At 37.7% G+C, this 13,971-nt stretch overlaps 1 protein-coding gene across 1 annotated transcript; it reads right to left on the reverse strand.

Moving 5' to 3' along the window:
• Positions 1 to 5,122: 5,122 nt before the first annotated feature.
• On the reverse strand, positions 5,123 to 6,647 carry LOC110204297 (olfactory receptor 10A4-like). The gene is given in 3 exon segments (XM_020980536.1): positions 5,123 to 5,995; positions 5,997 to 6,089; positions 6,552 to 6,647. Coding segments are annotated over 3 exon segments (1,062 nt in total).
• Between the last annotated feature and the right edge of the window lie 7,324 nt (positions 6,648 to 13,971).

The raw sequence follows: 13,971 nt of genomic DNA on the forward strand, positions 1-13,971 counted from the left end.
GTATTTTCTTGTTTTTCTAATTACATGTAAAGATAGTTTTCGACATTCACTTTTGGAAAATTTTGACTTCCAAATTTTAATAGCTCTCTCTGTCCCTTTCCCCCTCGCTAGACAACTAACAATCTGATATAGTTTATCCACGTACAGTCATGTTAAATTTATTTCCGCATTAGTCATGTTGTGAAATAAGAATCAGAACAGAAGGCAAAAACCATAAAAAAAAGAAAAAGAATAAAAACAAAAAGGAAAAATAGTGTGCTTCGATCTTTGATCTGATTTCAAAGTTCTTTCCCTGGATGTGGTTAGCATTTTCCATCATGACTCTTTGGAACTGTCTTGGATCATTGCATTGTTGAGAAGAGCTAAGTCCATCATACTTAATCACTGTACATGGTGCAGTTGCTAATGTTCTCCTGGTTCTGCTCACTTCACTTAGCTTCAGTCCATGGAAGTAGTTCCAGGTTTTTCTGAAATCCCTCTGTCCATCATTCCTTATAGCACAATGGTGTTCCATTACATTCGTATATCACAATTTGTTCTGCCATTCCCCAGTTGATGGGCAGGCCCACAATTGATAATTCTTTGCCACCACAAAAGGTGCTGCCATAAATATTTTTTGTACCTATAAGTCCTTTTTCCTATTTTATGATTTATTTAGAATACAGGCCTAGAATGATATTGCTGGATGAAAGGGTATGCACAGTTTTACAGCAGTTTGGGCATAATTCCAAATTGCTCTCCAGAATGGTTGTCTCGTTTCACACCTCCACTAACGATCCATTAGTGTTCCAATTTTCTCACATCTTCTTCAACATTTATTATTTTCCTGTTTTGTCATGTTAGCCAGTCTGGTAGTGTGAGGTGGTACTGCAGAGTTGTTTTAATGTGCATTTCTCTGACCAATAGTGATTTAGAGCATTTGTTTTTATATGACTATAGATAGCTTTAATTACTTCATCTGAAAAGTGCTTGTTCATATCCTTTGACCATTTCTCAGTTGGTGAATGACTTGTATCCTTATAACTTTGATTCAGTTCTCTACACATTTTTAGAAATGAGGCCTTTATTAGAAACATTGGCTATAAAAAATTATTTCCCAGCTTTCTGATTTGATGGGTGTCATTATCAAGGATATAGTATGGGATTGGAAGACCGAATGAACCAAGCCTTGATGGTATTTCTTACTTTCTGAGGACAGTACAGCAAGGGCCATCAGCCCCTATTATTGTCAGTGCATGTGGTTTGCTTGGTTGTACCAGACAGAAATGCTCTACAATCCAGGATGGTTGTGTTTGGGGATGATGGCTATGTCAACACTTTCAGATGTTGTATACTAATATACTACCATGCCTGGAACAATTTATCTGGAAATGTCTACCCCGAGTGCCTAGAGATAAGTAATGAAAATGCAAACAATACATTTGAGTCCACGTATCTTAATGATTCTAATAGCAATAGAAGTCTTAACTGTCAGTTTAAAAGTTAAGCCATTTTGAATGGAGCCACTCTCCAAGCATAAAAAGGGAATCAGGTTGCCACTAGGGAACTGACTATCAGAGAGCATGTTTTTATTCTCTGTGCATGGCTACGTGGAGACGGTGACTGTCACTAAACCACAATAGTAATGACAAATATCTTCCTATGAAATCTCTAGAGACAAGATTGTCTGAATACGAGTACAGTTACTATTGCAGCTCTGGATGATGGAATTCTGTTTGGCTTGTAAAGCAGAAGTCCTACAAGGGAATAACCCATCAACTCCACATCTTGTGTTACAGAAAGTGCAGTGGGCATAATGAGCTGTAAAGCTCTGGCTGAACTACTTTCTTTGAGTCTAGGTTGGAAGATAGCATTTTGTAAATCGTTATGGGTATATAAACCTAAGTGTAGGTCAGTGCTTCAGTAAACTGAGATATTTTCACGAACAGTTATGATGACCTTGTATGACTGAGTAACTGGTCTCTGGGTTGCTATGGCTAATGAGAGGCAGAATATTCTAGTGGATATTGTGCTGGAATCTCACCCCTGATACATACTAGACTCATGGCCTTTACCCCTCTAATACTCAGTTTCCTCATCTATGAAATGATGAGCTTGGACTTGATAACCTCTAAGGTGTCACCCAACTCTAAATTGATGATCCTATGATGATAATATCGCACAAATTCATAATCCCCCCTTTAAGAGTAGACCACTAACCTTCATCTTAGAGGTTCCAGTAAGTGTTTTTCATAAAGATGGTGACGACAAGGTTACCTCTCCCTCCAAGGTGATGGTCTGGCAAGTTTGTCAGTTAGGCCTGCCCTCAAGCAAACATGAGCTGTTCATTAACCAGCAGAGAACCTGGGAGTCTATTTTGGTCACAGCCAAGGAGCAAGTTTTCCCGTGCTTTCTTAAAGTTCTAGCTAGGGATGGTCCTAATTTACCACCAAATTTGATTGGTAGTTCATTACATAAGCTACTGATGAATTTCTTCATAATATTTTACCATTGGTAATCTGTCCTATCAGAAGATACTTATCAGTTGCCTACAGGCACACACATGATGAACATACCACAAATTGTTTATGTGATTGAAAATTGATAGGAAAACAACTTAACACAATTTTATCACAAAATGAAGTCGAATCAAAGTGGAGTCGGTTATGCCGAGTTGATATATTTATTTCTACTCTCTTTTTAAGGTAATAAAATTATTCTCTCCATGTTTCTTAAGAATTTTCTTTCTGTTTCCCTTTTCTTTATAAGGCTGTTTTTTGTTTGTTTGTTTGTTTGTTTTGGTGAGGCAATTGGAGTTAAGTGACTTGCCTAGAGTCACACAGCTAGTAAGTATCAACTTTCTGGGTCTGGATTTGAACTCAGGTTGTTCTGACTCCAGAGCCGGTGCTCTAGCCACTGCACCACCTAGCTGCCCCAATATAGGGCTGATTTTCTAAGATAAATATGATTAACCATTGCACTGCTGTTCTGTGTGTTGCATTACTCAACTGCATCAGAGAAAAGACAATGGGGAAAATATCTGGGGCTATAAGTGGGGGAAAGGAGGGAGAAAGAGAAGAGAAAGAATTACAGAGGAAGATTTCATAACTGCTATATATTGACCAAAAAATCTGTCCTAGTATGACTTTGAGCTGAATAAAAGAAAATTCATTCATTTTTGGTTAATTTCCAGATCAGGGAGAAAAAAAACAAACAAACCATGAACTCGGCTCTTTCTTCTAAACAATCAATTAGGTTGTTTTTGTTGTTGCTGTTATTGTTGTACTTTTAATTGGAGGGGAAAGGCGAAAGACGAAAGCACCACCATAGTCATTTTTGTCTTCCTATTATTCTCCCACAGCATACTGAAAGAAAGCAAATCCTCCAGAACTGATACCAGTAATGGGAGGAGCAAGTAAGTGAATACATAGAAAAAACTGACGTTTACAATTGTTTTCACATCCTTGCCCTTGGAAGGAAATGAAGATTGTAAGGTTTGTGAAAAGCACAATTAACAAGCTCTGAGGGAGAATCCTTCACATGGATGAAAGAGAAGACATTTCAAGCAGTAGTCCAGGTCAAATCAGAGTTCTGAAGATAACCGAATTCTAGTGTGAGGATGTTCAAAAATGCTTTTAGAACAATGGTCCAAAGGTGGAGGTAAACATAGACTAAGTAGGTAAGTGAAACACCCAACAAGGGAGGAATATGTAATGTCAAACTGAGGCTTCATCTTAAAGAATTTCTCTACTTGAAACACTTTTATGGCAGTGGGATGCTCCTCCCACTGGAATATTACTATTTTATTTACATTTATGGGATACATGCTATATAGCTCTAACATCAGAGTTGCCTCCTCTCTTTCCGGCAGGCTTTTGTGTTGTTTTGTTTTTGCTTTTTGCTAGGCAATGGGGTTAAGTTACTTGCCTGGGGTCACACAGCTAGTAAGTATCAAGTTTCTGGGTCTGGATTTGAACTCAGGTCTTCCTGATTCCATGGCAGGTGCTCTATCCACTGCGCCACCTAACTGCCCCTGCCAGGCTTTTTTACCACTGTACTATCAACTTTCCTCTGCCTCCTCAGGATGTTTTTTTTTCTTGTTGTATTCCATTTTGGATTATCTTCTGGGCTTTCTATGAAGCCTTCTCTAATAAGCCAAAATGTAGGTAGAGGTACTCCCTCTCTCTCTCTATCTTCTTCCTTTGTGGAAGGATCAGCCTCTATTTATAGCACATACAAGTGATGAGTGCCAATAGCAAGAAGATAAATACAGCAAATACTCTGCAGGGGAGAAACTGTTCCTTTGACTATACCTCCTGGGTACCAAAGTGAGCCAGTTTCCCACACCTTTTAGTCATGCACCAGTTTCTTGGATTCCTGTCTTTAATCCAATTTAGCTGCATTCTCCTTCCTCCCTAGCCTCTATTGGCGCACTAAGATGTTAGAAATCAGTAGCAGGTATTTGTAAGTGTTAGCATAGTCTTCTTCAGCAAACACAAAATTAAAGAAAAAAAAATCTGAAAATAAGTTCCTCCTCACCTTAAAATAAATAAAATTCCCGATTGATTTAGCAGTTAGATATGAATAATCAATAAATATGCCTATCTAATTTAATATCTTATTAAGTAGAAAACACAGTACAACCTTCAAAGGTAGATAACTAAAGTATTACAGTAAATTTAGTGGTTTCTAGAGTACCTGAAACAACTAACAATTTGGGGGACAGTGTTATAAATATAAAAAAATAAAGTTTTTAATAAAGAACTATACAAACTATACAACAGCTCATGTAGTAGAAGAGAAGACACTAGGGTTGAATCATAAAAAATTGTCTTTGCTCAGCAAAATTGGATAACTTTTTTTTTCTTTTAATGCCCAATGCATTTCATCTTAACTTTTCATCTTAATATTCAACCCATCAAGATCTGTTTGGGAAAAAAAATCTGTTTGGACCATGATTCTATCATCCAGTACATAAGCTATCTTCCCCACCTTTGAGTCTTCTGCATATCTGAAGACTGTGCCAATCCAAGCCCTTACTCAAAGGAAACTATAAAAGGCTAAAAAGCACAGGGCCAAGCACAGAAAGATTAAGGTTTTTTGTTTTGTTTTGTTTTTACTAATTATGATCTTTGGGCCAATTTTAGACAGCTTGGCTAAGGGGGTACCTCCTAGCTATTCTCCACAAGGCTCCTTTCACTTCTTTGTTTCTTAGAGTATAAATGACTGGATTGAGTGCAGGGGTGACTACTGTGTACTTGAGGGCAGTTGCTTTGTCTGTGTCTGGAGTATGGGCAGCCTTAAGTTGAAGGTAAGTAAAGAGGGCTGTGCCATAAAAGAGAGAGACAACCAGGAGGAGGGAGGAATAAGTAGAGAAAGCTTTGTGCCTGCCAGCAGCAGAGGGCATTCTCAGAATGGCCATGAGAATGCGGGCATAGGAGCAGAGAATGAGCAGACAGGGGCTCATAATAAAGAGCACGGAAACAGAAAACAACACAATCTCATTGTGGGAGGTATCCACACAGGCCAGCTGCACCACAGGCATGATGTCACAAAAAAAGTGCTGGATTTGTCCTGTGCCACAGAAGGGGAGAGTGAAGATCCAGGTGGTCTGTGCTGACTCCACAACCACTCCTGTTGTCCAGGACGCTGCAGCCCATTGCAAGCAGACCCAATGGCTCATCAATAATGTGTAGTGTAATGGGTAGCAGATAGCAACAAAGCGATCATAAGCCATGGCTGCCAGCAGGCAGCACTCTGTCAACCCCAGGATGGTGAAGACACACATCTGAGCTGCACAACATGTCACACTCATTGTCTTGGGCTCCACCAACAGGTGCACCAGCATCTGAGGCACCACACTGGTGATATAGCACATCTCCAGGAAGGATAGATTTACCAGGAAGAAATACATGGGAGTGTGGAGGGTAGGGCTCACACAGATCAGGCAGATGATCACCAGGTTTCCTAACACAGTGAATGTGTATATGGCTAAGAATACCACAAAGAGCATGGGCTACATGTAGCTCACCTAGAGAGGAGAAAGCCACAAAGGAGAACTTGGTGCAGAGGGTCTGATTTTCCTTAATTACTGGGTCAGAGCTTGGCATCTACAGAGACAACCGAGAATTATTTGACAGGTAGATACATGTATTCATACATGCATGTGCAAACACACACAAATATATACACAAAGCTGCTTCCTAGAGCTATGCACTGGGGTAGGAAACATGAAAACTAGTTCCTGATGCTAAGTATTTATTAATATTACCTAATACAACACATAATAAGAGTAAAAAGATATGTCACAAATCAACCTAATAAGGCTCAGTTTTCAGGATGGTCTGTTGATACTTTCATCATAATGTAATGTAAATGGTTAAAATAAAAATTACATTTAGAAAATTAGAATGTAATTGGTGATCATTTCAACTTATCAGGATAAGATACCATGGGGTATTAAGTGACTGTACACAAAAAGGAACCATCATTTGCTGCCAATAACCCCCCTTTTCACTAGCTCTCCTAAGCCTTGAGTTTTGCTTTTAGAAATGAATATCATGCCTACCTACATGCCAAATATAAATGTCTTTTTTGTTGTCTCTCTTTCCTCCTCTTTTGAGGCCCCTAAGAACAAAACAGTTCAGTAGAATGGGAGATGGCAGCATTTCTACTCTTGCTGAAGTCCTCTGAGACCAGAGGCCCAATAGTCTTTGTCTCATTAATCAGTGTACAATTTAAGTTTTTATTTCTACAGTACCTTTGAGACAGACAGTTGCTGCATGTAACATCATTTCGCTTTTCTATTGAATACTCCATATTACTCAAGTCATCTTTAATCCCTCATCTGCATATAAACCTTGAAAAAAAGTCATGGAATCTGGTCCACCTAGTGACTGCCCTCTCTCTGTATAACATAATGGTGCAGGAGAAATAGAATTATCATAAATGCATTCTCTAGGTCAAAAATCCTCATATTGGACCAAGATCTTGATATTCTCTCCATGCTTCAATGCTGTTACATGTAAAAAGGCATAATTACAAATCCAGAGTGCATATTCATTGACTTCTATGGAGTCTACATCTATGTGGTTCTTAGGAAAAGGTACAAATCAGTCCCTGTTTCAAGGAGTTGAAATCTAATGGTATTCTGAAAACATATAGAGGTAAACTTTATCTTTTAACTCTCAGATGCTAATCCATCTCTAAATGAAAGTGTTCATCTATGTTCATGAGATTTAAAATCCAAATTATACTAGTTATGGAGAGATGGAAGATGACGGATCATACTGCCGGCAAAGAAAGCTTGTTTGTACGTGCTGTGAAGAATGATCAGAGAGCTACATTCCCCTGCTTCCTAACACTCCTCCAATATTTTTTTTGTTTAATTCAACAAGGAGTAAGCTTTCTATCTCTAGAGAGAATATAAAAATTGATCATTTCTTATAGATGCAGATGAAATTATTTTATTGATTTCTAGTAAGGATTCTTATTTTTTTTCTTTGATACTCTTCGCTACTAAAAAATAAATAATGGACCTAAATTTCTGGTTATCTCTGAGATTTTTAGAATCTTAACAGTACTTCAAAGCTATCCATTACCCTCACTGATGGAAATATTATGAAATGAAATGTGTATAATCCTTTTAAGATCATAATACAATAACTAACCTTGAGTACTCGTTGCAGAAAGTCCCTAAACTACCCCAAAGGACTTATCTCTTTCCTTTAAACATGGGAAATCTGGAAAATCCCTGAAAGTATAATATGTTAAAGTTACTATTGGGAGAGTTAAGACAATCTGAACTGAATCCCATATCCCCAGTCACATCATCCCCAACCTCTAAGCCTATGTTGTATTGAGAAATATAACAACATAACATGGAATCGCCAGGACAAAATTTAATGCAATTTTCTGAAGGCTTCTTTAAGTGATTTCTTTTTAATTAAATTGGAATCCCCAAGGCTTCATAATCTAGTAAACTTAAGAGTTGTTCTGTTTGATCTGTTTTCCCATCTAAATGTGTGCTGTCTTATTGTAAATTAAAATATTGAAAAAGTTAATGCCTTTTCAAAACATTAACTCTTTTCTTAGCAGTAGGGTCAAATCTAATTAGTTTGATATTTAGTTATTGTTATCACTTTTAAAAAAAATTTCTGTTTTTCTTTTTCAATTTTACTATGATGTCTAACATTTTCAGTTGTAAAATACTATTTCTTTAAGGGTTATAAATGAATAAATTAATGAACTGTTTCCAATTAAGAAGTCATATTTCTAAAGTGACATCAAAACTGAATGTAAGAAAGACATGAATCTATGTGACATTTTTGCTGTTGTTGAGATGTTTCAGTCATGTCTGTTTTCTTGGCAAAAATACTGAAGTGCTTTTGTCATTTCTTTCTATAAGTAATTTTACAGATGAGAAACTGAGATCATGTAGCTAGTAAGTATCTGAGGCCAGATTTGAACACACTACTACTTTCTTGAGGGCCCAAGTTGATAACACTGCTTTTCAGTGGTTCACTTATTTTGGCAGTGAACTTTCCAAGGATGTACGAGGTTGAGACATCGATTGCCAGAGCTCACTCAGTGTTTAGGAAGCTCCAAAGGAAAGTGTAGGAGAGAAGAACGATTAGACTTGCCTACCAAACTGAAGAGCTGTTGTGCTTACTTCAAGAGCGATGTCAATAAACTGAATTATTTCCATGTGAATTTTCTTAGGAAAATTCTAGACACTGATGTCCTTTCTCAAGCAAAACTACTAATCATTCAAACTCTACTGAAGAGAGCACAACTCGATGTGCTGACCATATTATTTAAATACCAAATGCATATTTTCCTAAAAGATTATTTTACAGAGAACTTACACAAGGAAGGCACTCACATGGTGGTCAGAAGTGCTACAAGGACACTCTCAAAGTCTCTCTGAAGAACTTTGGAATTGATTGTGTGACATGTGAGATTCTGGCAAAGGACATCAAAGACGGTACTGTGCAAAGCAGAATTGCAATAGCTGAAAAGAAACACGAGAGGTGCAAATTTAGAGATAGCTCCGCTCCAAAAGTTCATATGGACTAGCAGGGAATTCCTAACTGATAACTTGACTCCAACATAGTGATGTCATTTTGGTCCTTTTCGAGAACAGTGGACCAGACAATATGATCAAGACTGATGCCAGGTTATAAAAAATTCTTAAAACGGGCGCCATAGCCAAGCACGTCACGCCACGCTAATACGTCATCACGGCACATCAGCACGTCACGCCACGCACGCCACGCTACGCCGTGCACGTCTTGCACGTTACGCACGTCACGTCCCGCTACGCACGTTAGCCGCGCCACGCCACGTCACGCGCATCACACACGTTACGCTATGCACGTCACGCTGCGCTGTGTACGTCACGCACGCTATGCACGCTATGCACACCACGCACGTCACGCACGCTTCGCTGTTTCACGTCACGTCACTTTTTTTTGAACCTTTAACCGTTTTTTTAAAGTTCTGAGTTCCAGATTCTGTCCTTCCCTGTTTCCCTTCCCTCGCTCTGTGACAGTAAGAATCTGAGATGTGCAGTTGTGCAGTCATTTCCATAAAACATTTCCTTTTGTACAAGAAGATTTGAATAAGAAAGAAAAAAGAAAGGGAGAAAGAAAGGAGAAGAAAAAAATAGCATGCTTCAGTCTGTATTCAGATGGCATCAGTTCTTGAGTCCTTTGGATTTTGGTGTTGCTGAGAATAGCTAAGTCATTCATGGTTCCTCATGTTGTTACTGTTGTTATAGTCTCCTGGCTCTGCTCACTTCACTTTGCATCAGTTAATTTAAGTCTTTCCAGGCTTTTTCTGAAATTTTCCTGCAAAATAATATTCCATCACAACACATCTTGTGTAGCCATTCCCCAGTCGATAAGCATTCTCTCACGGATCAAGCATTTTAGCACTGCATATCACTACCTACCTGAGTCACCACTGGAAATCACTGGTTATGCGTTTTTGCAGAATTGTTGTCCTTAGTCATGTCTGTCTTGTTTGCCACTTTTATCAACTTCACTGAAGACACATTTGGCATATTCATCAGTCTGCATATGACACAGAAATGGGAGAGATAACATATGTAATTTTTCTATGCAATAGATCTCAGGTCACCATTAATCCTTTATCCATATATTAACCTTTAAAAAAAAGTCATGGGAGTCTTGTCCACATAGTGACTACCTGATCTATGGCATAATGTTAGAGGAAAAATACAATATTCTGGAAGTCAAAGGAGATAGGATTACAACCTGTGCAGCAAAACTGAGTATAATCCTTCAGGGGAAAAAATAGACATTCAGTGAAATACAGAACTTTCAAGCACTTTTCATGAAAAGACCAGAGCTGAATAGAAAATTTGACTTTCAAATACGAGACTCAAGAGAAGCATGAACAGATTAACAGGAAAGAGAAATCATAAGGAACTTATTGAAGTTGAACTGTTTACATTCCTACATGGAAAGATGATATTTGTAACTCATAAGACCTTTTTCAGTATTAAGGTAGTTGGAGGAAAAAATATATGTATATGTAGCTATAGATAGATAGATAGATAGATAGATACATAGATACATAGATAGATAGATAGATAGATAGATAGACACAGGTTGAGTTGAAGTTGAAGGGGTGATATCTAAAACATAAAATTAAGGGGTGAGAAAGAATTATACTGGGAGAAGGAAAAAGGGTAAATTATCTCACATAAAACAGACAAGAAAAAGCTTTCATAGTGGAGGGGAAGTGGGGGAAGGTGAGAGGGAATGAGTGAATGTTATTGTCATCAGATTTGGCTTAAGGAGGGAATACCATACACACTCAGTTGGGTGTGGAAATCTGTCTAACCCTATAGGAAAATACAGGGGAAGGGGATAAGAGAGCAGGTTGATGATAGAGGGAAAGGCAGATTGGGGGAGGGAGTAATCAGAAGCAAACACTTCTAAGGAGGGACAGCGTCAAAAGAGAGAATAGAATAAATGGGGGGAGTGAGATAGGATGAAGGGAAATATACTTAGTTTTTCACAACATGACTACTATGGAAGTGTTTTGCATGACTACACATGTATAACCTGTATCAGTTTGCTTGCCTTCTTAATGAGAATGGGTGGAGAGGGAAGAAGAGAGGAAATTTGGCACCCAAAGTTTTAAAAACAAATGTTAAAAATTGTTTCCACATGTAACTGGGAGATAAGATATACAGGCAATGGGGTATAGAAATCGATCCTGCCCTGGAAGAAAATAGAAGAGGAAGGGGATAAGAGAAGTGTGGGGGGGGATAGAAGAGAGGGCAGATTAAAGGAAGGGGTATTCAGAATGCATGTAGTCTTGGGGTGGAGAGAGAGGAGAGATGGGAAGAAAATTAGGAACTCAAAATATTCTGGAAGTGAATGTTGAAAACTAAAATGAAATTAATAAATATGTTACAGAGAAGGAGAGTATGGGAAGAGTTGAGAACACCTCTTTAGTTTCAAAGCTGGGTAACTAGAAGGATAGTGGGGTCCTCAACAGAACATAGGAAGTTAAAAAGAGAGATTTGTTTGTTTGTTTGTTTGTTTATTTGTTTTTTGAATGATAATCAATTCTGTCTTGGAAATGATGAGTCAGCTAGTTTGATTCCTACTTGTGACCAAATAGTAAGCCTGGGGAAACATCAACTTCCCTATATCTGTTTGACTTATGAAACTGAGACAGGGAAAATGGTGAGCCTTTCCTTATACCATTCATTCATTCATTCATTCATTCACTTATTTTATTTTTGAACTTAAAACACAACAAAATAAAATAAGTTCTTTCACCTTCTTTTTCCTTTCTTCCCTACTATGTTTTATTTTCTTTCCCATTTTATTTTCTCTTAAGACCATTAAAATAAAACAAAACCACAACAGACCCCCTTTCGTATTTAATTTCCTTTATGACCCTTGAAGGTATTAGGGCACTGAAGGAATTCTTGTTTTTTTTCCAACTACTAGAATCCAAGCGCTTCACCATTATATAGTGTTTTCTAAATGTTCAAATGTATTCACTATTTTTTTCTCTTGAATTCTGTTTTTATATTTCAGGATTTCTATTCAGCTCTGCTCTTTCCATTTTGACTATTTAAACATGCTCTATGAAGTTCCATTTTCCCTTAGAGAATTATACATAGTGCTGTGGGGCAATTTATTCTTAAGCATAGATCTTTATCTTTTGAAGCATATACCAAAATCTCTTTCCTATGTGGTAGGAGCTTATATGATCTTAACTGTGGTTTCTTGATACTTGAACTTTTTTCTTTCTGGCTGCTTGCAGCATTTTTTCTTTGATGTGGAAGCTCTGGGTTTGGGGTAAGGAATTCTTAGAGTTTTCATTTTGGGGTTTCTTTCAGGAAGTGAACATTAGATTTTCTTTTTTGCCTATTTTTTATTTTGCCCTCTGGTTCTGATACATCTGTATGGTTTTTGTTTATGATTTCTTAAAATATAGTATCCGGACCTTTATGGGGAGAGAAGGTGAATAATTTTTAGTTAATCTGACAATTCTTATTTTATCCCTTCTTGGTCATAAAAAATTATATGCCTTACATTTTCATCCATTTTTTCAAACTTTTTTTTTTAAATAGCATGAGCACAACAGATTAAGCATTTGAATTCCTGAGTACCATGGGAAGTTATGTAAGAGAATGGAGTACTCATAAAAATGGGGGGCTATGAGTGCACTGTAAATGAGAGATTTCCTATTTTAATATTTGATTAATTTTTCATTTCACCTCCTAAACTAAATTGGAACCCAACTAAGAGGGGTTTTAAAAGTAACTTCTGAAGTGGGCATCCTAAAAATGTGTACCCTGGAGGTGGTAAGAGTAGGGGAAAGTGCAGAGAGCAAAGCAGTCCAAGAGTTTGCAGAAGGGGCTCATGATAATGAAGATGAGGATGAGGATGAGGATGATGATGTGTGTGTGTGCGCGTGCACACATGTATGCACATGCAAGTATATGAGTTTGTTTCTTCACACCAGTTTATTCCTTATTAAATCATACAACTGCTCAGACTCTCCTACTCTTGTTATAATATTGACTCTAAGAAGAAAACGAGCCAGTGAAGTTAAAAACAGTAAACCTTCATTAGAGGAAGATTTTAACTGAAAACGGGAGGACATGAGGCCCAAAATGAAACACTTAGTAACGGTCAGGAACAACAAAGGATACAACTAGGAGAGCAGGGCCATTACGGATACAATTTAAGTATGTCTGATGGGTTTCCTCAGATGACCCAGGCAGGGAGGCCTCAGAGATTTGTTATCAAGGCTAGAAATGTAAAGCATGGAAGATTCCAGAAAAGAGTGAATTAAGGATGTCAGGCAACAGTAAAAGGCTTCTCTGGAGCAGAAGTAACCAACAGTTGTTCACAAGTCTCATGAACGTCAAAAAAAACCCAACCATAAAACCTTTTCAGACACCCACAGCTATCCTCTGTCCTCCTTTCCTGCACAGACAGCTAAACTTTGTTCCCAAAATAAGTGTCTTGTGTGTCAGTACCTTCTCGAAGTTCATGCCTAGTGTCATCCCTTTTGTTTTCTATATTAATTCCATCTGAGAATTTTGAGAGTGGATAAATTGTGTCTGGTCCCATAGAGGAGAAGCTTCTGGAAAACTTTCCATCACAAGAAGGTCATGAAAATCATGAAACAGATAAGTTTCCAAGAATAATTTTCGTTTTACAACTATATTTTCTTCCTTTTAACCGTGTTAGAGTTCAAGGGAAAAAATGCTGTCATTATTATGTTAGGTGAGATTTCCAACAAAGGAAATTTAGTGTTTTCTGTAAATCAGAAGGAATGAATTGAAAAAATGTCCTTTATGCTGACTTAGGAAAGGGACACTTGGGAAAATGCTTGACATTACACACTCTATAAGTATATACGGAATAAGTAAGAGCAGAAAATTCTATGTCCCTGAAGCTTTCTCCAAGTTAACATTTAACTTTCAGT

The sequence above is a fragment of the Phascolarctos cinereus genome, unplaced genomic scaffold (assembly GCF_003287225.1).
Source record: "Phascolarctos cinereus isolate Bilbo 61053 unplaced genomic scaffold, phaCin_HiC Scaffold_223;HRSCAF=812, whole genome shotgun sequence".
NCBI classification, from domain to species: Eukaryota; Metazoa; Chordata; class Mammalia; order Diprotodontia; family Phascolarctidae; genus Phascolarctos; species Phascolarctos cinereus.